This window comes from Ptychodera flava, chromosome 21 (genome assembly GCF_041260155.1).
Source record: "Ptychodera flava strain L36383 chromosome 21, AS_Pfla_20210202, whole genome shotgun sequence".
Classification (NCBI taxonomy): domain Eukaryota; kingdom Metazoa; phylum Hemichordata; class Enteropneusta; family Ptychoderidae; genus Ptychodera; species Ptychodera flava.
This window is the reverse complement of record NC_091948.1, coordinates 36,031,015-36,058,199: the sequence shown is the minus strand read 5'-3', so window position 1 is coordinate 36,058,199 and position 27,185 is coordinate 36,031,015. Positions and strand designations below refer to the sequence as shown.

Below are 27,185 nucleotides of genomic sequence, written 5' to 3'. Positions count from 1 at the left end.
TTACCAAAGCAAGAATAAAAATCAGGGGTCACCGTGCAAACTTTGGTACTAGAGAGACAAATAACTTGCGATTTCTCGATATTTGAAATTCAAAATGGCCGCCATCCCTGTGTTAACTCTAGGGGAAAACATAGGGCCAAAGTCCCTGAAGCTACTATAGACATGGATACAAAATTAAGTATTTCCTTACTGTATGAAATTATCTCACTAAGGTCATCCTACGGACAAGTAAACTAAATGTTAAAGCTGTCTGACCAGCGGTTTTGAAAGAACAAGCAACTCAACAGTTGACAGAGCTCTGTTGAGTTATGTAGAGAATAACCTTTTGTGACACATGTATTGATGAAGAAGGTGGATATCTTTGATTAACATTGTGAGTTCTGTTTAATATAAGTTGAGACTGTACATACTCAGAGAAAGCACACTGAAGAGACAAAGGTTTGAAACTTAAGAAGTTCAAGGTCATCAAAAGCATTATAAGGAATCATGTTACACTTTCATTGCACTCTTTACACAGATTGCATAATTGCTATAAATAGCACATGAGGAATCTTTATACAGCCCAGCTTTACCATAAAAACCCTATCACTTTGACCACTCTTTTAATTGACCACTCTATTTTTTTCCTCAAAAAGTAATTTTATTTTATCCTTGCCAAGTCAACCATAAATGGAAATTAGAACTTTCTCTATCTCTATCTCTATCTCTATTGACTATTTTGAGCAATTTCATTTAGATAACATACAGGGCACAATAAATGACGGTTCAGAATATGTCAAAGTTGGGATTCAGGAAAGTTGCCTTTACATGTTTTAATCCTCCAAGATGGTAAGCATTTCACTATGAACTGTCAAAAAAAGTTGAACTTTCTGATAATTCCACACTAAAATTATTTTGGCTTTGATGATTTCCTAATTAATTCAATTATTTAAAATCATATTAATTATTTTTTCTTGGTGAATTGATAGGGTTTATACAGTACAAGAATTACATACAATGTAAGTCAAACTTTGACTAAAAATGACAAAAAAATTCCTTAAAAATACACATTTGCATATTTCATCATAATTTGAACAAATCTAAGTTGGGTTATCCCTAGGGACCTGTATACCAAATAACAAAGCTGTCTGACCAGCGGTTATGAAGAAGAAGATTTTTTACCAAAAACACCTTTTTTGGCATTAATTTGCCTATTTTCAACAATATCAAAAAATTAAAAAAAATAGTTTCTCAAAATCATATTTTTCATCTACACAACAAATATCAAATCAGTAGGTACTGCGGTTCTCAAGATATTTGAGTGGACGGACGCCTCACAAACGGACATACATACATACATACATACATACATACATACAGACTGACGACGGACGCCGGACAAATACCCATCCCAATAGCTTCTATAGACTATAGTCTATAGTAGCTAAAAATAAAATTTTCGATTTTCGAAAAACTAAGCCATGAGCTTCAAAATGAGCCCCCACAAGGGGTAGGTCAGAAGAAAACTGATAAAATTTGAAGGCCCCAATTTCTGTCCCCGAGGTGCGTTCTACCTTAAATTATGACATAGGTTACTTTGATTTACATGATACAGGTTACTATGTTTGCTTTTCTTGACTGTACTTTTATTTGTCATATCATGAGTAATATGTTGAGCCACAGTGTTACTTATATTTTCATTGGTTTCATTGCACAAGGTCAATTCATGGTCTTTTGATGTAGCAAACTTTGTAGCTTGAGAACTATCCTGTAGAGAGACAAGAAAAAAATTATTCAGTTTATAATAATCAATAAGCATTCAACAATGAAAGTTTACAATTATACTTGTAATCATTAAATAGACATTACATCTATAAATGTACAACAGTGACAAATTATGAAAAAAACATCTAAAGAAATATATATCAGCAAAACATGACCATTAAAGTGCTTGACATTTACACTTATCAAGTGAAAAGTTATGATGAATATTCCTTTCAAATTCAAAAATTTTTCAAACACTTTATGATCTCAAGTGTAGCAACAGCTTTCTCGGCATTCAGGAGTTCCTAATTTTACGGATCACAATGTTTTGTATGTTGTTCATGATAGTTTTTACATAGTTTTTAGAAATATTTGTTTAGTTTTTATTACATTAATTATCTGTGTTTTTATGACATTAAAGGGATAGAAATATTTTCATTTCTGGTGGTAAACTTTTGCCACAAGAAATAATAAGGTGGCAATTCTAAAAATCTGGTAGCAATATGAAGTATTACTGGTAGCAATATGAATATATTACCACAGATACAGAAAACTTCTGCAGCATTCAGTCAGTGTTCACAGTATGACAACTTATCATACATATACACTACAAGCTCCTCAAATTATGTGCCACATTTATGCAGTCTTTAACTCATAAAGCAAATTTTGTTAGCCACACAAATACAAATTTTCCTTGCAGAAGAAAGCATTCGGTAGCATAGTGGCAGTGTAGATACAAGTATTGTGGTGTTGTGTCATAGTTGTGATCAAGCAGGCTCCATAGCATCTTCAGCATAAGTATTTTTCTTGAGACAAAAAGGGTTAGGCCAAAATCCTTGAAAACAAGACACAATGATATTGTTCAATTCATTTCCAAATGTTTTTAAGAGTAATAATAGTTTTAATGATAATGATAACATTGTAGCCCAGGAACATTTTCATTTGATATTTTGATATGATCAAGAAATGTCTGGTGATGTTCACTATTATATCATTAAACTGGAGGAATCTGCAGAAATATTAAAATCAGTCAGAATCACATCATTTCTTGCAAAAGTTAAAGCAGTTTGAAATAGTCCAAATGGATAATTTTAATTGTTTTACTTTTGAATTGTTGCTTTGATGTTAAGTAACCATGCAAAAATTGCAGCTCTAAAATATGATTTGAAATGGATATGCTTACTGCAACTACTGTTGACAATTTCCCTTTGCCATAACTGTTAATAAAATTTAATTTAAAACTGACAGTGAAGCTAAATGCCATTAAATTGGAAAGCACAAGTAATTACCTACTGCCGTAAGATTGTACCTATTGGACCTCTCTAGGTGGTTTCTTTTGAACCATGATTGTGTACTTAAGGGGTCTTCACTCATGACATCACATAAGATGACCCAGATTTGACCTTTCAGAAAACCTCAAGTTTTTCTCCTTTTTCCTTGTATGATGACTCTGTTTGTGAAAGTTTCCTTTGAAATAATGGTTTTTACTATCAAACTGAGTAATTGCAGGCCAAATTTTGATACAAGCAAAGTAGGTAAAACTTGGACTAAAAGGACGACCACCGGTACGCGGGACTCACAGAGGCAAAGCCAAGCCTAGCCTCAGTCAGTGTATTCCATGGTCGTTACAACTACGTCCATGATGTATTCAGCACGTCGCGGTCCGTCCACAGTATAAGGAACAATGTTTGCAGGGAATTTGTAACTTTGTAGAAAGGAGAGTAAAGTGTTTCAATACATTGCAACTTTGTAGGAAGGAGGGTAAATTGTTTCAACACCTTACAACATTTTATTAAAGCTATAGTTTTCTGTTGGGGAGGCATCGTGACATGATTTCATTAGAAGAAAAAACATATAGAATGCTAAGACGTCAATATTTTGCCATTTGTAACTAAGCAGAACAGAGCTATTTTATTGGCTGGCCGTTGATTAACATTATGAAACAATGGTCCGGCGAGCCCTGGAGGGCAGACTTTGTATAACCTTGGCATCAACGTTTCCTTCTTGCGGCTGAGAACAACAACGGTTTATACGAAAACGATCAAACTTATTTTTACAGTACAGATTAAGACGGTATAAATCATATAGCTTCCATTTAATGACAGTCGAGTTTAAAGCATTGTTCAAAACAGTCAAATTTTAGGCGTTTTCTACACCAGATGAAACCAACAAAAACTGTCCTATCGTCAGATCGTGCAGAAACTTGCCCGGCTGACAATTTCCTGAACTTTCAATTTATCTGGAAGCCCAAACTTATTATGGATATACAAAATCAGATCCATATTAAGCTAACTTTGCTCGCTACTCTCGACGCCAACCACGTGTCCTATCAAGTGGAAACTTGCCTGAGTGACATTTTCCAAACTTACAGTGACAGTACCAATGATTTTGACGATGAGATGCAGCTGGATATTGATACACTACCTAATTAGGTTTGTCAGTTTGCTCTCAAATTTACCCTTTTAGTGGTCAACTTTTACAACTTTGCGCCAACATCAGACAGACTAAAACAGCAGGTGACGCAGCAAGATGTCTGTAAACTAATTTACTATGTAGTATGTTTATATCTTTACAGCAGCTATCAGTTTCAATGGTGACACACACAGAGACTGGTTGCCAAGTTTTACAAGCAGTTCAAATTCACGGAGAGGTGGTAAAAGAACGACATTACTGCAAACGAATTTGGGTTCCTTCTTGTGGCAGCTCAGAAAAACGAAAGTTTATACGAAACGATCAAATTTATTTTTACAGTACAGATTAACAAGGTATTTCCTTTTAAAAAAGTCGAGTTTCAATCTCTCCTTCAACCTCCATGGTTAAAAACAGTCGGGTTTCAGGCGTTTTTCTACAACCGATCGAACCTACACAACTGTACAACAACATTTCAATAGTATATTAACATCATCTCGAAGTCAACCATGGATCCTATCGAGCAGAAACTTACCCAGCTGACAATTTTCTGAACTGTCAATTTATTTGGAGGTCCAAACCATGGATTTACGAAAATGGATTCATAAGCTATTAACTTTGCTCGCTAGTCTGGACGCCAACCACGATTCCTATCGAGACGATACTTGCCCGGGTGCGTCTTGCAAAACTATTAACTAGTAATTTAGTTTAGACAATGTAAACGAATAGGGGTCTCTTTGGGCTAAACATGAATGTACAAAAATAAATCCATGTGCTATTGCTCGCTATAGCTATACTAGCGCGCTATTCGCACCATGCACTTACCTGGCTGACATTTTTCTATTCTGTCAATTTATTTTAAACAATATCAACGAATAGGGGTCGATTTTCAGCTAACAATGAATGGACATGAATGAATGGCCATACACTCAATTTCAACGACATATCGCCGTAAGCACTTCAACATAATACGGATAGTTTTCAATCGGATTCGAACCCACAACATACGGCATCAGTCGCCTAGCTAAGAGGCCTGAGACAGAACCAGTCGGCTAAATCTCCACTCCCAAAAAAGAGTGGTTCAATAGCCGGCTAAGTTGTTACATTTTTCTGACTGAGACCTTTCAACACGTTGTAGAATTCGTGAAGCACTCACGCACGCATGCTCACTATCATACATCGCACATTCACACTTTATCGAAGCGAAGAAACGAATTTCATCGCTTTAACTGGGCGAACGATAACCTCGGGGACAATTCTGTCCACCAGCAGTGTTACCGACCCAGGATAGAAAATACGGATAGTTTTCAATCGGATTCGAACCCACAACATACGGCATCAGTCGCCTAGCTAAGAGGCCTGAGACAGAACCAGTCGGCTAAATCTCCACTCCCAAAAAAGAGTGGTTCAATAGCCGGCTAAGTTGTTACATTTTTCTGACTGAGACCTTTCAACACGTTGTAGAATTCGTGAAGCACTCACGCACGCATGCTCACTATCATACATCGCACATTCACACTTTATCGAAGCGAAGAAACGAATTTCATCGCTTTAACTGGGCGAACGATAACCTCGGGGACAATTCTGTCCACCAGCAGTGTTACCGACCCAGGATAGAAAATACGGATAGTTTTCAATCGGATTCGAACCCACAACATACGGCATCAGTCGCCTAGCTAAGAGGCCTGAGACAGAACCAGTCGGCTAAATCTCCACTCCCAAAAAAGAGTGGTTCAATAGCCGGCTAAGTTGTTACATTTTTCTGACTGAGACCTTTCAACACGTTGTAGAATTCGTGAAGCACTCACGCACGCATGCTCACTATCATACATCGCACATTCACACTTTATCGAAGCGAAGAAACGAATTTCATCGCTTTAACTGGGCGAACGATAACCTCGGGGACAATTCTGTCCACCAGCAGTGTTACCGACCCAGGATAGAAAATACGGATAGTTTTCAATCGGATTCGAACCCACAACATACGGCATCAGTCGCCTAGCTAAGAGGCCTGAGACAGAACCAGTCGGCTAAATCTCCACTCCCAAAAAAGAGTGGTTCAATAGCCGGCTAAGTTGTTACATTTTTCTGACTGAGACCTTTCAACACGTTGTAGAATTCGTGAAGCACTCACGCACGCATGCTCACTATCATACATCGCACATTCACACTTTATCGAAGCGAAGAAACGAATTTCATCGCTTTAACTGGGCGAACGATAACCTCGGGGACAATTCTGTCCACCAGCAGTGTTACCGACCCAGGATAGAAAATACGGATAGTATAATACTGTACCCCTACATTTTCACAGTACATGTCCACAATGCAACTTAAACCTTCTACCCTACCGGTACGTGTATGAACTTTCAATCGGCCGTGATAAACATTATTAAACAATAGTCCCACAGTCTTTGTATAACCTTGACGTAAGTGTACACGTTGTCTACACGTCACCCACAGTTCCTATCAAGCCGAAACTCAAAATGATAAGTTTCTCTTGCATAGTATCAATGTCATTTTGATGAGGCGGCCTGCAGAAGGAGAATTCAGCATGCAGCATTTCACTGAAAACAGCCCTTTGAAAGAATGGTTACAGTCAACGCAACCATTACTGTCTGTGATGCAACATACTAGTCACAACCACCATCTCACCTATCGCTCTCATCCTATCGTGACGTCATATATATAACAACAATCATGCCCCACACTCTTCTCTATCGCACAATACACGAACAAAATGTCACCAAGCTTCTTTCCAATATAAATAATGATAATTTAACCATACCTTTGTCTTGACCTACGGTAGTGTCTTCTGTTCTCGATTTCAATATCAAAGCCCGTATATTAAGTGTCCTTTGTTCTCTCACTGAATGGGTTGATAACACCATACACGTTTTTGATCCACATGCACACACAAAACAAAGTTCCGTAGTAGCGCATTCTGGCCATTTTCAAACCACACAGTTGTCAGTGGGGTTAACAATATTACATTTCCAGGCTATTAGACTATGTTTTACGAAATCACACGTTCTTATCACAAAATAAAACGATCTTTGTCTTTAAATCAACGCGCCAGTAAACAGGTCCAGCAGCTAGTTATGTCATCAAGTCGGGTAATAAATGTTAAGGGTCATAACAAAAGTGAGAAATCTAAAACATTAAATATGTTGTTTTTTATCAATTTTATTACCAAAAGTGCATGAAAATCTCTGATACTCTGAATCAGCCATCCTGCATATTTCTAACATTCATCAAAACTTCGTTTCTGTTCCACAACTCATAAAACAGTCCACAATGCAGGATTGGTGTACATTCCAAAACTACATATATGAAAGACCCCTAAAATCAATTAGTTAAAAGGGGGTTTAGAAATTTCCCAAAACTATCTAACCGCCACTCCATTTGGCTCCATTTTTCGGAATCGGAACCTTGGAACCAGTCTGAATATCGGTACCAAATATCAACGCAGTCTGTTCAGCAATTTTTGACTTTTTGTCGTTTACGGAAAATGGACGACATCTTACACCGGTTGAAACTACCCCTATATCACAACTTCCAGTTGTGATAAAAAACCAATGTAAGCCGCCATACTAATTACAAAAGGTCATTAAAATGAATCAATAAGTACTTAATCAACAGGATGCTGCCAAACATTTTTGCATCCTATCCTAACACTGACAGATTATCACCGGTACCATATTTCATAAAGTTTGATGCAGTACTTTGGACATTTACCATAAAAAAAATCCATTATGTAAATGCAAACTAGCAATTAATTTATATCTATAAATGATACCACTAAGTGTCATTGATTTGTATTTACAACACTATGAGATCAAAATCTGAAATCAACCTTAACCCTTTTCCTGCCAGACAGCATCACTTCCCCATTAGCCAAGTCAGTAAAAAGCGGTATTGCATGATGTATTTTCACCCACTTGGCTTGGTCTGTTGTAGCGTCTTTAGTAAAACAAAATCAAATTTAGAGTATTTGTGTTTTGAACAGCCTTCAAATGTTCAATGTTATGTTAAATACACCATATGGAATATGTTGTGTTTCATTATTTTTAATCATCTTGACCTGATGGTGAAATATGGACTTGGCAGGAAAAGGGTTACCGCAGTATTTGTGGATATATCACTCTAATTAGGAAAGTTCATTACATGTGCAATTAAAAATTAATTAACTTGACACTGATAAATGTCTTTTTCACTGTTAAAGCAATGTGAGCTTAACATCTCTACCAAGTTTCATGAAATTTGATGCAGTATTTCTTGACATATCAGACTAATTACGAAAATTCAATAATTGACATGATACTGCTACATGCCGTTAAACAAATTGATGTGCATATGTATGACATCGGCCAATGTCCTTGTGCCAACTTTGAATGATACTGGTGGAAATATGTCTGAGTTATAGCTCTGTACATGAAAAAATCGTAACAAAATGGCCACCAGGCAGCCATTATATTGCATTGGACTGTGAAACCAATAGACATGCATATTTATGACATTGGTCAATGTCCTTGTACCAACTTTGAATAAAATCCGATGATACGTGTCTGAGTTATGGCTAAGGACATGAAAAAATTGTAACAAAATGGCCACCATGCGGCCATATTGGATCATATCGTGAAACAAATTGACGTGCATATGTACGATACAGGTCAATATCCTTGTACCAACTTTGAATATAATCGGTTGAGATGTGCCTGAGTTAGGTCTTTGTACATGAAAAAATCTAAAAACAAAATGGCCGCACGGAGACCATATTGGATCCTATGACAAAGCAAATCAATGTGGATATGCATGACATAGGTCAATGTCCTTGTACCAACTTTGAATAAAATCGGTTGAGACATGCCTGGCTCCGTACATGAAAAAATTGTAACAAAATGGCCGCCATGCGGCCATATTGGATAATATCGTGAAACAAATTGGATAATATCGTGAAACAAATTGACTTGCATATGTATGATATAGATCAATGTCCTTGTACCAACTTTGAATAAGATCGGTTGAGATGTCCCATGAAAAAATCATAACAAAATGGCCGCATGGTGGCCATATTGGATCATATCACAAAACAAATCAACATGCATATGTATGACATATGAAGTAATCCTTGTACCAAGTTTGAATGAAATCACTCCAGGCATCTCTGAGATATCTGTGTGAACAGACGGACAGACGGACGCACAGATGGACGGACGGACATGATCAAATCTATAATTCCCCCAGACAGTGTCCGTGGGGACAAAAAAGAATTGGCACAGGCATATCTCAGATATCTGCATTCATGAGCCCCTATGAATATTAATTTCATCCTGGAACGCCTGTGGCACAGTACTGTAGATTTCCCATAATTCATTGCGATTTGTATCCTCGGAGATACCTGAGTGAAGTCTACCATGTCTCCCATGTGTAGACAAATTCACAGACTATTTATCAAAATTTTGAAAACGTACTTTTATGCACACCATTCTTCTCAATTCTCATTTTAAATAATTTGGAACATTATGCATAATTGAGAGAGGAGATAGCATTTTTGTGAAATTTGCCAGAGATTGTGTCCTCAGCCATACAGAATAATGTGATGGAAAGTAGAGAGACTAGTTGCACCTGTTTTATGAAACAAAAGGATATTGATTTTTTGCAATGGAAGTGACAAAAGAAATTTGCATGCTAAGTTTTCTCAGAGAATGACCCCTTGAGTTCGTCATAACTTGCTGCCCAAAAAGCAAGGCATTTGTAGTACCTACAGAATGTGACATTTATGGTTGTTTAGTGGTTATTTTGAAACTTTCACTGAGATATCTAAACGTACTTTTACTAGATATTATTTATCAATTATTCTGATGTTGCACACTAGTGCTTACATGCAGAACTGAAAAAGTTTTTAGAAAAGTAACCTTCATGTGTACAAATCAAAGAGAATTGTGGGTGATTTATTGTACTGTGTGTGGATCATACCTGGGGAGCCTGTGAATGGATACCAAATACAGGAAAGAAAACGGCCGTCACACAGCCATTTATGATCAAATCATTTACAACAAGCGACCTAGCGGCCGATATAGCTCCGCTGTGTTTATGTAGAGAATAACTATTTTTGACACATGTTGATGAAGAAGGAGGAAATCTTTGATAGCTCAATGCAAGTGGCCAGAAAAAAGTGGCTAAAATAGCTGCAAAAATACACAATTGAAGATTTCATCAAAATTTGAATATATCATATTGTATCATCCCTGAGAACACGTCAACCGAAGCTATCTGACAAGCAGTTTTTTAAAAGAATGAAATTTTCTGACCAAAAATGGCAAAAATTGCCCCCCCAATGAAAATTGCAGATTTCACCATAATATCAATATATCATATATTAAAATAATCCCTTGGAATTTGTATACCAAATATCAAAGCTATCAACTTGCAGTTTTTGAGAAACAAACTATTTGACCAAAAATGGCAAAAATTGCTCCCAAAATACTAAATTGCAGATTTCACCATAATTTCAATATATCACATTTACATTTAGTTCATCTGTAGGAACCTGCATATCGAATTTCAAAGCTATCAGACCAGTACAATTTAAGAAATACATTTTTTGACAAAAAATGGAAAAAATTGCCAAAAATATGCAAAATCGTAGATTTCATCACTTTCTCCATAAATATCATTAAGATCATCTGTAGGAACCTGTATACCAAATTTCAAAGCTATCAGATGAGTAGTTTTGGAAATACACATTTTTTGACCAAAAATGGCAAAAATTGCCCCAAAAATTCAAAATTGCATATTTCATCATAATTTCAATAAAAATCATTGAATTTATCTATAGGAACCTGTATACCAAATTTCAAAGCTATCAGACCAGTATTTTTAGAGAAATACATTTTTTGACCAAAAATGGCAAAAATTGCCCCAAATATACAAAATTGTAGATTTCATCATAATTTCAATAAATATCATTTAGTTTATCTATAGGAACCTGTATACCAAATTTCAAAGCTATCAGATGAGTAGTTTTGGAAATACACATTTTTTGACCAAAAACGGCAAAAATTGCCCCAAAAATTCAAAATTGCAGATTTCATCATAATTTCAATAAATATCATTTAGTTCATCTATAGGAGCCTGTATACCAAATTTCAAAGCTATCAGATGAGTAATTTTGGAAATACACATTTTTTGACCAAAAATAGCAAAAATTGCCCCAAAAATACAGATTTACAGATTTCATCACAAATTCAATATATATTACTTAGTTCATCTATAGAAACCTGTACACCAAATTTCAAAGCTATCAGACAAGCACTTTTTGAGAAACACATTTTTCAACCAAAAATAGCAAAAATTGCCTTAAAAATGCAAATTTGCATATTTCTGCACAATTTGAACAAATCTGAAATAGATCATCCCTAGGCACCTATGTACCAAATATCAAAGTTATCAGACTGGTAGTTTTGAAGAAGAAGATTTTTAAAGATTTTTTTACCAAAAACGACAAAAATTGCCTTAAAAATACAAATATGCAAATTTCAAGACAATTTGAACAAATCTAACTGAGGTCACCCTAAATAAACTACATATCAAATTTCAAAGCAATCGGACAAGCGGTTTCAGAGAAGAAGATTTTTTCACCAAAAACAGCAAAAAATGCCCCAAAAATACAAATATGCAAATTTCACCACGATTTGAACAAACTTAAGTGAGGTCACCCAAATTGAACTGTATATAAAATTTCAAGGCAATCGGACTTGCGGTTTCAGAGGAGAAGGCAATTGTTGACGGACGACGACGACGACGACCGAAAATCAACCTACTTGATAAGCTCCGTGTCGCTGACAGCAGAGCTAAAAATTGGCATGCATAGATATGTGATAGGTATTAATATATGTACCAACTTTCAATGCAATCACGCCTGGCATCGCTGAGAAATTTACGTGAACGAACGCACACTCATCAAATATAGGATATAAAATGGCCGCCAGGCAGCCATTTTAGACCGGATCAAAACAAAAATCAATGTGCATATGTATAACATATAGAGTAATCTATGTACCAAATTTGAATGGAATCGCTCCAAGCATCACTGAGAAATTTGCATGAACGTACACACCGACATCAAATACAGGAAACAAAATGGGCGCCAGACGGCCATATTGGATCGGATCGTAAAACAAATCGACCTGCATATGTATGGCATAGGTAATAATCCTTGTACTAAGTTTGAACAAAATTGCTCTAGGCATCTCTGAGATATCTGCATGAACAGACGGACGGACGGACGGACGGACGCACGGACATGACCAAACCTATAAGTCCCCCCGGACGGTGTCCGTGGGGACTAAAAACTGTGTTGGCTACATGCAGCACCACCTTAAATGTTTGCCTTAGGATTTACTGGCGTTTTTTTTCAGTGCAGCATGGATATGTGAAATATGGTGGGTACATATGTGCAGTGAAAATGTACAAGAACTTAATACCTACCTAGAAGAGCCTGTGATAATCTATCTTTGGGTTTCCAATCCCATGGAATCTCATACTCATCAACTGGTCTTACATCTTTTTCCCTTACTTGTTGATTGGTATTACATACATTACTTGAATCTCCATTCAATGGTTCTGGTTGTTCAGCTTCTTTAGGTAGTATAGGTTCAGTTTTCTTATCAAGGATTGCTTTAGAAATTCTATTCTTGGCTCTCCAGTCCCATGGTTCATCATATTCATCTTTGGGTCTGTCATCTAGTTCATGACATTGACTGTATCTAGAGTGCTCTGCAACAAGACAGCCTTTGGGCACATCATAGGAACTATCTCCAATGTATCTACCACCTTCAAGTTTTCTCTTATCATCTGCCAGACAGTCTTGCTGGGCAGCGTCAGCAGTTGTTGACTGTTTCGATATTTCAGGATCATATGGGTCCTCATACACATGAATCTTCTTCATGACAAGACATTTGTCATCTTTAATGTTCTGTTCAGCCTCTTTCTTTTTAGCTTCTCTGATTTCTGTAAGATGAAAATGAGTGTATCAATATAGTATTAGCTAAACCACACTTTGCCCTGTATTACTATTTCAGGGCTGTCAATATTGTAGCTGGTCACTGGCGGCAAATCACTGTCTGACACAGGTTTTGCCGCCGCCTGTTTTCCCTTTCATGGCCTGCAAAAATGATCTTTACACAAGTTGGGAATTCTTTCCTGACCCAATTCTACCATTGACTGCGCTGTGCTACAAACGCACAGAGGCGCAACCCCTACCGATGTCTAATTGGTTTCAGTCAGCATTGTCAAAAACCTTTGCATGTTTTGATTGGTTTTCGGACAAACACGATCAATATGACTATGAAAAGAACATCAGCCATGTTGGATTTATGGGTCCAAAAGACCAAGAAAGGCTAACACTAGCTCTGGAGATGAAAGTAATGTCAATATTTGTAAATCATTTTATTTTTTTGAGGAATTTCAGTGATCGGTGTTCGATCCGTCAATGGTATAGTATGCATTGTAGATGACACGCTGTGTCCTAGCAATGTGCCATAGCAGTCAGAAATTTGCATATTTCTGGAGAATTTCCACATATCCAACTATTGTCATCCCTGGGCAACTGTACACCAAATAAAAAAGCTGTCTGTCCAACAATTTTAAAGAAAAAATATTTTTTACAATTTTTTGACCAAAAATGACAAAAATTGCCCCAAAACAGTAATTTTGCCAATTCTGTTGTAATTTAAACAAATTAGAAGGGTAACATCCCTGCAAATATCCAACCTAAATTTGAGAGCAATTCGGCCAGCGGTTTCAGAGAAGAAGAATATTTACTTAAAATGATGAAATACTTAAAAAATACTGCAATTATACGGTGTCGCTCAAATTTGATCAGAATTGGTATATACCAGTAATGGGTTACCAATGATCAACAATAAATGTTGTTTCTATCTGTTCAGTGGAGGAAAATTCTACTTTGATGTTATGACAATGATTTCTGCACAGTACAACCAGAAAAACAACAAGAAATATTTAAACCAGAAAAACAAGAATGACAAAAGTAATTAAGGTCTAACTTTAGGTACTGGAGGTCAACTTTAGCAACATGCATAGCAGAAACAAGCCCCTCTTAGTTTACATGTAATATAGACGGTCTCCCCCATCTACTGTCTATGGTTTCAGCTGGTCTGTTAATATGTAACAGTTCATATACAATGACAGGAAATGAGTCAAGATCAGTGGAGTTGGCCTGTTTCTCACTGGCATGCCTCCTGCACATTTGCAGGATTTCACTTTTTCTTACCTCATTTGCACATTTTTGACACTTATGTGTTCATTTGAACAAATTCACATCTCAACCCCTGCATCTACCTGTACACCAAATACTGAGATGGTAGCTTTGGCGGTATGGGAGCCTTTGTGTGTGACGGACATACATCCGCACATACATACCCACAAATATACAGACATACAGACATGCAACCTTCAGTACAATGGATAAAGAGGGCACACGTATGCCAAAATGAACTTCTGTAAAATAGTGTAACTTAAAGAGGCACTCCCACTTTGTAACATTTTTAAAACACATTTTTTTAATGCCAACGGTCGATATTTGACTTGGCGACTGCGCGCGGATCGCGAGATATCGATAAAAACATGTCATTTCCCGAGCGTATTTTTCACATCCCGAGGTTTTACGATCGTTCTAATTTTGACTCGAAATCCCCCGAAGGTTTGTTGTCGTGCTAATTGACGATATTCTAGGGAGTCTACAATAAGTTCGAACGACGCAATTAATTTACTTCCCACTGCAAAGACTTATATACAGCATTATGCCTTTACCTCAGGTAGGTTTTTAAAAACTTCTCCTCAGTTTTTGTCGTTTTCATTATTCTAAATCGGTTGTATTATATTTTTAACCAATGCCACATAAACATCAGTCTTTACATGTCAAATATTAGCCGCCTCCGACGACTACATTTTGTCGTCTGCCACACAGTACGCTGCGCGTGGTATGCGCGCGTGGCATGCGTCTGTGCATATCACGCGGCGGCCGCTATGTATCAACCGCACGTAACTGTGCTAGTCACCTTTGCAAATTCTGGTGGAGTCAGCAAAAATTGTTTTTCATTTGTACGCCTAGTCAGTAAGACTCAGCTTTCTCCCACAGGCCATGACCGATCACCGACGCCAGTGGTACTGTGGCGTACAGCAGCGTCAGCGTAGACTCGTACTCCATAGCTTAGTTGACAATGATACCAGTGCCGAACGTTCGATGTTCGGAAGCTGAATTTAGGTGGGCCACCGGAATTCAAACTTTTACTTTTTTGAAGACATGTTTTTATCGATATCTCGCGATCCGCGCGTAGTCGCCTCGTCAAATATCGACCGTTGGCATTAAAAAAATATGCTTTAAAAATGTTACCAAGTGTGAGTGCCACTTTAAAGGGAATTTGCTCGTTAGTTTAACTATCGAAAGAGACGGACTCACGCTGAGAGCTGGGTACCAGATTTGCATAAATTCTAGGCATGCAAATGATATTATAATGAGGGACAGCCTCTCTTTAAGATGTAGCCTTGAGAAGCATCATGGCAGCCCTGCCGACCGTAGGATACAGATCACCTGAAATTTCTTGCTCTATTAATCCGTAATCGTTCCTTTTCAAACAAACAAAAATCATGTATAAGCATTTTGAAGAGTAATGAACCACCAGGTTCCTTGTTTGTGCAGTTTTATCAGTGTTTCCGTTAATGCAAAATCCTGCGTATTTTACGCAAAATTGTTCTGAAATACGCAAAAAAAATCATGACTGCGTAAAACTAATACGCATTAAGAAATGCTGCCCCATGACACAGACGTATTTGGCTCGCACTAAATTGCCTGAACGTGGTTCAATGCAGGACAAAAATAGAACATATGCACCTGCTTGCAAGTGACATTTATCATGATATTGCAACATTTTAGACTTTAGCAGACCGAAGCACTTTATGCAACATTGTATTTCATCATCACAAACCGTCATGTCAATCAGTTCTGTACAGACAATGGCACTACAGATGCAAAAAAATTGAGAATCGATCGAGTCTACGTTGTTGGTAACACAATACAGTTAATGGTCATTACAGTTAATGGTCATTACGTTGCATGTTATTTGGAAAGTGTTTACGGGTGACCATTTAGACTCTGTCGGGTTGCATTCTTGAGAGGTCCCGCTGGACTTTGAACAGTATCTGCTTTTTGTTGGCCCTTTGAAAACACTAATTTCGTAGTCAGAAGGTATTTTCTTTGAACATGAACTCATTGGGCTGTTCAACGATCATATACAGGACATGCATCACGGCATGGCCAGCGTTCAGCTGCACCTTGAAGCCCCCCAGATTGTTGTTTTTTGTTAATAGAGCATGCGCATTACAGGAAACCCCCCAGTTCTACAGAAAAGACTGCCCAACTCACTTCAGATACTGATTCCTACCGTACGCATTTTGAATACATTTTACGCAAACAAAATCTCAGTTGCGTAAAATCGTACGCAAGTTTTGAAATTGTAACGGAAACGCTGTTTTATAGCAATAAAGTAAGCGAAACGGACATTTATTTTCCCAGTAGCATTGTGGCCTGGTCCATAGCAACGTCGTAAACATAGGGGGATACGCATCTGTAGATTGATTGGCTAAGAAACAAGGGTTAAAGGCTGTGAACCTCATTCAAACTCTGTATACATATTCATGATTGGTTTTCCCGCGTTCTATATGAGTTGGAACAGTGTAGGACTATGTTAACGCGAACGACGCACTTGTAACTATGCGAGGACCTCATCCAAGCGTTCAGCAAACTCCACATATTTGATAACCCTGTGGTAAGATGTTTAATGCTTTCATGAAGTTTACTGTTTATTATCTCGTGTATAAAGATTCTGTATACATTTCTTTTGAAATTGTTAGGGTTAATTGTCGATTAAAAGTGACGTGTAAACCTGGACGTTGTTTTGCCGTATAAATAACTACACCGTGCATGTGTGTCGGCGAAGCCACAGACGCTGCACAGACACGTGTGATACTGTGCATGAAAGAACATTACGTACAGATACCCACGTACCCTGTAACTGAAGTGGTATGTCCACGGTCAGTGCATACGTGCGTGTAAACTGGCGGCCATCTAAGTATGAATAGGGAGTGGCAAAGCAAAGTTTTGCCGTCGATTTTTCTGTAACTAGACCTTGAACACCAAAAATAATTGGTTACACAAAGTAATGCAGGTCTGGTCTTGGAGAAAATACCCAATTGGGGTCGTCAAAGACTTGTTAATGAAAACGACGCAATTTTTAACGGGACCTTGCACTGACAGCGGTCAAAAATAACATCGGGGATTCACGAAAAACTACTCCACAGAAGTTGATTTTTTTTCCCTCCAGACTATGATAACACTTGTTAGGAGCGCATAGAACGGACAACTTGAAAATCTATGGAGCGCTTTAACAGAAATCTGTATTTTCCCACTACGGAGAAAACCGACCAACCGTCACTTGTGAGCGCTGGGCGTGCATGTTGGTTTGAAGCAAAATCCTCATTATGGATGCAAATTAGGTACCCAGCTCTCAGCGTGGACTGTGAAACAGAAATAATACCACAGACCAAATTGTTCTATGATAAAACAAAAAACCATGTAGCCTAGATTGCTACCGTGATACTGATAGTGAAATAGTTACAGAGTAATACATTTTCTTTTCATTTTATGGTGAGCAAATCTTGATCATAAACCTGCATCTTCGTAGACTTTTATTTAGGGCATCTTTCTGCCATCCATGTTTTTTGTTTTTTCAAACATGTCATATGAACGTTGAAACATCGCATCCGGAGGTGCGGACTGAACATCGGTGACATTGTGGCACCGCAGAGTACTACCGATCGTTGGTTTACCTCCACACAAACAAAATTTGTGCGAATGTTATTGAACGGGGAATTTCTCTGTGCCTCATGTAACTACCGTATTTGTTACAGTTGAACAGTATTACAAACTAAAAGTGAGTACATGGATGGCAATGACCGCAGCAATGACAGCAGCAGTCGCCCTTATTGTCTTCTGGTCACTCGCATCGCTCGGCAGTCCTTGTAGGATTTGCTGCGCTGACTGATAGTGGTTTGCCTGAGGTCAAAGACCTCTAAACAAACACAAACAGGTGCTTATAGGAAATCCCCTTGATCAATAATTGCTGTGAATACCGTAAAATTCATGCCACGAACAGGAACACATCGTTTGAACCTTTTATCTTAGACCACTGGGAACAGATGAAAGGACCCTGGGGAGGGGAGGAGGTTTTTTTGTGCAACGGTTTACCTTATTTGATTTTATTAATTTTGACTGTGATATTTCAAATAAAGAGTTCAACTCCACACCGTCTGACTGCTTTATATATTACCAACAAGTCCTTATCTCCTCTCCAACTTGTGTATACACTACTGTAATTGCTCTGAAAACATTGCCAACTTGCTAATCCGCTGTCCGTATCAGCGGATTAAGTGATTGAGTCAACACCACAGCCGTCCCACACGCATTAAAATAAGGAAAGGGTTGAAAATCACAGATCACGATGTCGTCCGTAAAACTAGTGGACGCTTAAAATATTCATGAATTCATAAATAAACAGGAAGGTACACAGCTTATTATTCATAAATAAACGGTAAAGGAGCTCCCTAGTGACCTGCCATTGAGAGAAATTACTGAAAGCAACAACCTTGCGACCGGTCGTGTAGACAAATGTTGGCAAAAATTCCACACTTTACACTTACAGCCACGACCTCACGATCGGTCATGGAGAAAAATTACCGGGAAAAAAAGTCAAAGCCTGAAAGCCATAAACTCATGACCGATCATTGAGAAAATTTTGGACTACATTCAACACTTTATAGCCACGACCGGTCATTGAGAAAAATTACCGGGAAAAAAGTCAAAGCTTGAAAGCCATAACCTCATGACTGATCGTTGAGAAAATGTTGGGAAAAATTTAACACTTTACGGCCACTACCTCAACCGGTCGTGGACAGAAAATGAAGTTGAATAACTGAAAGTCACGGTCGTTGAGAAAAATGTCCTGTAAATTCAACACTTTACAGTCACGACCTGGCGCGATCGGTTGTGGAGAGAAAATGTTGGGAAAAAATCTGAAAGCTGAAATCTACGACCTTGGATGCTTAAACTATTCTCGTGGAGAGAAATTGAAGCTCCTTGTCTGTGATGAAATCAACTAGGCTACCGTCCGACCGATCAGTCACTAACAACAGTCATGTGGAGAGACAGCTCAGAAAAAAATAAAACCAGATATGAACTGTAAATGCTCACGTGTTTCATTATATGTTGCAGTTATGTGTAAATTTTAACCTTTGCCACATGTTTGCAACTTCATTGAAAGTATTATGATCAACATAATGAACAATATTCACCACCGATTAATTCTTAAAGGTCATGAAGTATACAGCTGAGATGAAAATATTAAAGTTCTTTGACTGCTGTCATTGTACCACCACTTTATATAGCAAGTGTAATTACCTTTAGCCAAGTCCTTCAAGCCATATATGCCAAACTGTGAAAGCTCATTAGATATGCAAATTATAAATTAGCTGACATGAAAATGTGAAATGACTTTCAATATTGTTTTGACCTGGTATAATCATCAATGTACATAGCATGTTTTGCCAACTTTGATCTAGTAAATCCCAGTATATATCCCTAATTAGAAAATATCATTAAAAAAGCAAATTAGGAATTGGCTGAAGAGAAAATGCTTAATGACTTTCAATAATGTTGTATCATAGTATCTTTAATGTATATAGCAAGTTTCATCAACTTTGGTCCAGTCAAATCAGATATATATCCCTAATTAGCAAAATTCATTGAATATGTAAATTGGGAATTGGCTGAATTTAAAATGCTTATTGATTTTCAATAATGTTGTATCATAGTATCTCCAATACAATGTAGCAAGTTTTGTCAACTTTGGTCAAGTCAGTTCAGATATATATCCCTATTTAGGAAAGTTCATTAAATATGCAAATTGGGAATTGGCTGTAGAGAAAATGCTTAATGACTTTCAATAATATTGTATTATAGTGTCTTTAATGTACATAGCAAGTTTCATCAATTTTGATCAAGTCAATTCAGATATATCCCTAATTATGAAAATTCATTTAATATGCAAATTAGGAATTGGCTGAAGTAAAAATGTCTTTTGACTTTCAATAATGTTATATCACAGTATCTTTGATGTATACAGCAAGTTTCAACAACTACAATCCAGTTAATTTAGATATATATCCCTAATTAGGAAAGTTCATTAAATATGCAAATTTTGAATTGGCTGTAGTAAAACTGCTTAATGACTTTCAATAATGTTGTATCATAGTATCTTTAATGTATACAGCAAGTTTCATCTACTTTGGTCCAGGCAATTCAAATATATATCCCTAATTAGCAAAGTTCATTGAATATGCAAATTAGGAATTGACTGAAGTTAAAATGCTTAATGACTTTCAATAATGTTAAATCATAGTATCTTCAATATACGTACCAAGTTTGGTCAATTTTGATCAAGTCAAATCAGATATATATCCCTAATTAGGATAGTTCGTTAAATATGCAAATTAGCAACTATCTTTCATGTCACCCCTTAATGGTTCCCATTGCTGATACATCTTGGTGTTATCAACATTTGTAGCAAATCTCATCAAATTGTGTGTTGTTGTTTTTAATGTATATCAATTTTTTTCTGAAATCATTAATTATGCAAATGAGCATAAAGTATGCAAGCCACACCCACCAAAAACTAATCAGTTCTTGCCATTTGCTAACTGAATCTATGTACCAGGTTTGATTCTGATCTGATCAGCCGTTTTTGAGATATCGGACCAACAGACAGACAGACAGACAGACAGACAGACAGACAGACATCGCTGCGACATATGCCCACGTGTGTGAACACGTGAGCAAATAAATCTGGACGGCCTGAAGGAGACTAAAGCAATGTTACAAAATTTTTGATGACATAGATTAAGTTCCTGACTACATTTTCCTACCCTAGGAGTTTAAAAAGCTAAGTCCATCCTTTTTTAGCTCATTCAGATTATGTGCTGTCGTCGTTGAGTTGCGTGTTTGAGGAATGATAATGGTGGAAAGTGCATAACAATACAGCGAAAATATATGTAAAAAGTGTGAAAGAGGCTCCCCACCTAACTATCCAAAATGTTTTTGTGTCGAGTTTGATTCGTTTCAAACATGTGTTCCTACATTCTTATCCGATTGTTTGTGTTAATAAAAATGTTTGTTTCGCCTCGGATATTTGTAGGGAAGTTTGGATTAGTGTGTACGGTAATGTTTTGTTTGTGTGGGGAAAGCTTATGGTGAGACGCAGCCGGGCCTATGGTGTTACAAAGTTGATAGAGTGGCCCTTTGACGCTTGCGTTTCGAAACCGGAGTGTGGTTTCTCATCAGTCGCAATGTAGATTCTTTCCTTAGTTTGTGTTTGTGAAAATTTATTTTAATGTATTTTAGTGGTCTTTCTCTTCGAATAGCAAGGCAAGAATATCAATGTTTGGGTCTCGTTGTGAGTCCGTTTGATGGTCTGGTTTGTTTGTTTTTTGTTTCTTTACTTCTGTAAATTTTGTTTTGACTAGTGTGTCTTTTAGGTTTTTGTTTCTCTTGTAAGCAATGATTGGTGATTCTGGGAATAGATTCCTTAGTGTTGAGTCCTTCTCAAGTTCAGCCCAATGTTTCAAAAGACTTCCGTTAAGATCTTTTGTTTTTATGTAAGGGCTGTATGTTGTACTGAAGATGAGTTTGTTTGTTGCTTCTTTACGTGTACTTGTACAGTTTGTTAGTGTATTACGAATACTGTGGTTTATTTTTTCTGTTATATTCGTGATTTCGTTGTTTTTGTATTCTCTGTCTAGTAGTTTGTTTCTAAACAAAGCGACTTTTTGAGTAAAGTCGTCATTGTTGTTACAAGTGGGACCATGTGTACGGTAATGTTTTGTTTGTGTGGGGAAAGCTTATGGCGATGGTGGAGGTTCTTTTTGAATACTGGTAGGTGAGAACTTAGTTGGTATTGATAGTCGCTGATGCATTAGCGGGGAGCCCGGGCAAACGAGTCGGTCACAGATGATGACGGTGTGCTACGTTTACGATAGACGCTATAGATGTACGGTGACGATGGTGGCATCGAATAATATCTGAATATTTATAGTGTCAGGGAAAGACACTAAGGGTTGTCCGATTGCCCGGGGCAAGTGAAAGTCGCATTCGGGCAAGTGAACCTCCAATGGCAGTTGCCCGACGGGACAAGTGAAAAAATAATTACCTACAAAATCAAAAGCCCGAGGGCGATTTTATAGTTTGGGAACACCGACTTAAACAACAAATAATAATAATTTTATGTCATCGTGAGCATCAGGAAAAGGTTTCCAAAACTTGCAGTTTTGCTTCCTAGAAACCATTACGCGGTGCAGTCCACGTACGCGTACACGAACTGTACACGAACTTACTTCCGGGTTTACTACACAAAAGTAAAGCAGCTCGAAAGACAACGTTGTGAGTGATGACGTGAGCATGCCATCAGAGTGATTTGAATAGTGTGTCTTACATAGAAAAATGACCTTTAGCTGGACAAATTATGTATTCATTTAACCATATATGGCAAGTAATGATGTAACCGAAGTCTGACAACGAATGGCGAAGTCTGACAACAATTGGGACTCATACATATTAATCATGTTAGTAGACGTACGACGACGTGAATATTGTTGCCACAATCTTTAGAGTCCCGCAACACTAAAACTGTATGAAAATAATAACCAAGCCCTCAAAGTGACACCAAATATACGAAACAAGTTTTAACTTTGCAAAGAAGCTGCGGACGATTAATATGAGACATAGGCTACCTTGGGCTCATCAATAACAATGTGTGGTATTCCCGTGTGATTATCCCTAGCATATCACATGTTTGAGATCGACAGTGATTGGTTTTTTCTTATTTTTATTGGGAATGGGATTCTGAAATTTGGTTGACTTTGAGCATCATTTTAAAGGTGGGACTTAATGCCCTTTCGAACTTTTGGTCCATGTTCAGTCTAAATATATCGTCTGCTTCAGCACGTGTTTCCAGATCATTCCCGATGCATGAAAGATGGCTGATGAACAGAAAAAAATGACAGACGGAGCCGCACCCACGGCCTGTCGTCAGGCAAGCCTATTCAATTTTGGTTTTTCTGCTAATGTCCCAGTAAGTCGCCAGTAAGTACGTGGTCAAATCTGGCATAAGAAACAATATGAAATGTTGGGTAAAGCCAGTCCAAAATAAACTGATTTGAACTTTTGTGTTTTGTAATTTATACCACTGCAGTAACATTACCTTTTTTTGACAACATCGCACAATGTAATACGTTTTGAAACTGAATACTCCGACGTATTCTGTGTCTCCTTTGCTAAAAAATACGGTATGCCGATTACCATGTAAGGAGATGATGACGTCAAGACAGATTTGCAGTGCGTTTGGTCCTGGATGGTGCACGAAGTTTTGTCGAGGTAGCTTGTGTATTTATTTCCTAAATGGGAGAGATTAGGGTCGATCTAAACGAAGGCCGAAGAATGTTATGATACTGCAAGCGAGCTGAACTCTAACGCGAATGGTTGGATAATTTGGAGGATGTCTAGAACTGGGGTCTAGAATGATCTCGTCTCATTAAGATTATTTGGCGGTCAGTATTGAATTTCAACTGCGTCACAAGTTTGCAAAATGAGTATTCCGTCGAACGGTCAACGAACGATGTTTTAGAAATCTGGAGACATGGCACATCGCATTTTTATTTTAGTATTTTATATTTTACAAAAGATTTAAGAAGCAATGATTTTGTCGAAAATTCTGAAAAAAATATAGGAAGATTTGATCGCGAACACATTTTCACTTGGGGTCAACTAGCCCTGCGTACGATGCTGTGTGTTCCGCTACAGCTAATCGCCCCGCTCACCACAGCCCTGCAAAGACCCGTACGTAGGGTCGGTGACTTCAAATCCATTTTGGGACTTCACGTAAAAAGCCAAATTACTGCCGAAATTCAGCGTTCTTGGGCCCAAGTCGTATCCCAGCCTACCTCAGCTACTCGATCGCTTCCAAAAATGACAGTCTTTTATTCACTTCTCGTAAATAACCGTCCATGTCGGCAACTCTCTCGCTAGCCCTGCGTACAATGCTGTGTGTTAGCTGTAGCACATAGCATCATACGCAGGGCTAGGGGTCAACCGGATGCGCTATTTTGCGGGTTGCGGGTTGCGGGCTGCGGGTTGCGGGCATGAAAAAATGTGTGTTTTTTGATATCATTTTCGCCCTTCTCACACTTCAGATTAGTTCAACCGCCGATAAAAACACAATTTTCAAAATTGTTTTCAACGCCGTTTCAAATAATTTTATTGTGGTGAACACGATTATTGTCCTAGGAAACTTTTCAAAGTCACGCTGGATCAAATGCTTGAAGGGGGCATATCGGCATGGAGCGACTATCATACTGCAGGTGCAAGTCATACGTTCATGATATTAGGAGATAAATTATTGAGAGCTGCAGAACACAAACTCATCCAAAAATATTCCTATTCGATCGATTCCTGAAAATAAGGCAACGCACTGGCGTGTTTTTCCCACTGAAATTCTCGCGTAAAATGTTAGCAGAATGTCGTTCTCTGAGGTCGCGACCTCGCTTGAACCGAAACGGCAAAGTAAACTAAGTCCTTTGTTGTAGGTCTTTTTCTTTTAAAGGTTTCATGAAAAATACACGGCATTTACAATACACATCACTTCTACGCTTTTTTAAGTCAAATCTTTCCTTATGCATTGCATTTAACTAGGCATTGTTTAATTTTCTGTATGAGTTGCCCTTGAACCGAATTGTGAATGGATGCATTACAAAGAATTTACTTCCTATGGCCTGATACTAGAAATGTAACAATTTTCATTCGGCGATAAGTGGCGACATTTCCGAGGCGCGATTTTTTTTTTGTCAGTCTGGTATTACGTATATTTCTCACTCACATCCATGGCAAGAAAGAAAAGTGATTCAGATCCCTAATTATTTGTAATGGCCAGGCAGCTCGGAATAAATAAATTGGTCCTCGGAATCGCCGCTTTTAGTTTAGCAGATTTTGATTTTTTTCAGAAACATGACGTATTTCCACCCATTTGGTTTGGTCTGTTATAGCATCTTTAGTCCAAAAAATCAAGTTTACAGCATTGATGTTTTCAACAGCCTTCAAATATACAGTATTACGTTAAAATACACCATATAGTAGTGTTTCATTAATTTTAACCATCTTGACCTGATGGTGAAATATGGACTTCGCAGGAAAAGGGATGCTGTACGATAGACCTGATCATCATTATTGATAATAGACACATTCTAAAGGTTTTATTTCTTATATACTATATGCCATATTACATATATTAGAAATCTAGCCATAATTCTAAAAACCCGCAGCCCGCAGCCCGCAACCCGCACTTTAGCAGATACCGGGGTCAACATGGGGTCGCAGCCATGTTGCCTCAAAGCTTATTTCTGTCTGCACTCAAAAATGTCGGATATGAACCTGAAAAATCGATGCAATTTCGGCAAAATTCGGCAAAATTTCAGCCTATAGACAAAATTTCATCTAGGTAAGGTAAATTTACTGAAATTTGATCGACAAATAATCCTGAGCTTGAACGTGACAGCTCGCCTTCTCCGGGAAGTCAAGTATCCAGCTGCCCATACACAGTTGCCCATATGGCCAGGTTTATGAGATTGTTTTCAAGCGAGCGAGCCAATAGAGCTAGAGGTCTGATTTTTGGTATATGGGAATAACTTAGCAATACAATTATTTTGACAAAATGTCACGTGACCTCAATGACCTTTGACCTCAAATAGATATATTTGTCCACAACTCAGTAACCACAAGTGCTACACCTTTCATATTTGGTATGATGGGACACCTTATGACACCACATATTGTACCTCATTAATTATGCACATATCTAATTCTGAGCAAGCCAATAGAGCTGGATGTCCGATTTTTGGTATATAGGGATAACTACAGGGTAGAAATCTAAATATGCCCATCTAAATATTAGACATCTACCATCGAGAACAAAAGAAATTTGCTGTAATTTGAATATTTAAGGAGTTTAAGCAATTTTTCACTATAAATAAAGAACCCCTGCCTCAAACTCCACAAAAGTTGCTAGACATATTTTGCCGTTGTCATGCCATTGCTTCATTTAATAACCAGTTAATCAAATGCCTAATTGACAGGAGGAAATTCAAGACCATATTTGAATAGTAGTATATATTGTCCTCAAAATTACTCTATCACGGCCCAAGTACTCATTGCCTTCAGCAATACTGCCTTGTTTTATTTGACTTTATATTTTGCATTTTGCACTACCCGTTCATACAAAAAAATTATAGCGAGCACAATATCATATGTCATACAAAATTAAAAATGAGAAAATCATAATATTGCTTAAATTCTAAACTGCTCGTATTTCAAAAGTGTTGACTCCACCCAATAAGTTAAATAAACATATATAATTTGCAAAATAACAATGCAAAAGTGAGCAGTTGATCCTTTCACATATAAAAATATTAAATTTGAGAACTGTGAACACTACAAACTGAAAGAGATTTCATTCTACCTCTGATACCTTTTCATAATATGTTCAATTTGGTAGATTTGCAACATATATTGCAGAGTCTGTGAAAGAGCCATTGCAACAGGCAGTAAGTGAGAGCAAAGTGTTATCAATTGTGTTTGATGGGGCAACAGACAGTTCCATATCTGAAGTTGAGTTGGTGTACTGTCGTATTCTGGACAAGGGCTATCCACGGGATATACTAGTAGGACTAGAAGACTTGCAACACGCCCATGCAGATGGTGTATTTGATGCCATAGGCCGAGCAATGCAAAGGTAAACAATGACTCTCCAATTGTAAATAATAATAATAATAAAATATCAAAATGTAGGTGTTGTAAC

General features: G+C 37.6%; 1 protein-coding gene across 2 annotated transcripts in view; it reads right to left on the bottom strand.

Moving 5' to 3' along the window:
- LOC139122124 (SH2 domain-containing adapter protein F-like) overlaps positions 1-27,185 on the bottom strand; it is a 98,794-nt gene that overhangs the window by 46,855 nt on the left and 24,754 nt on the right. For both annotated transcript variants that reach the window (XM_070687523.1, XM_070687524.1), the window contains exon 3: positions 12,643-13,164. In XM_070687523.1, coding sequence (XP_070543624.1) covers positions 12,643-13,164 — 522 coding nt within the window. The remainder of the gene's footprint in view (positions 1-12,642; positions 13,165-27,185) is intronic.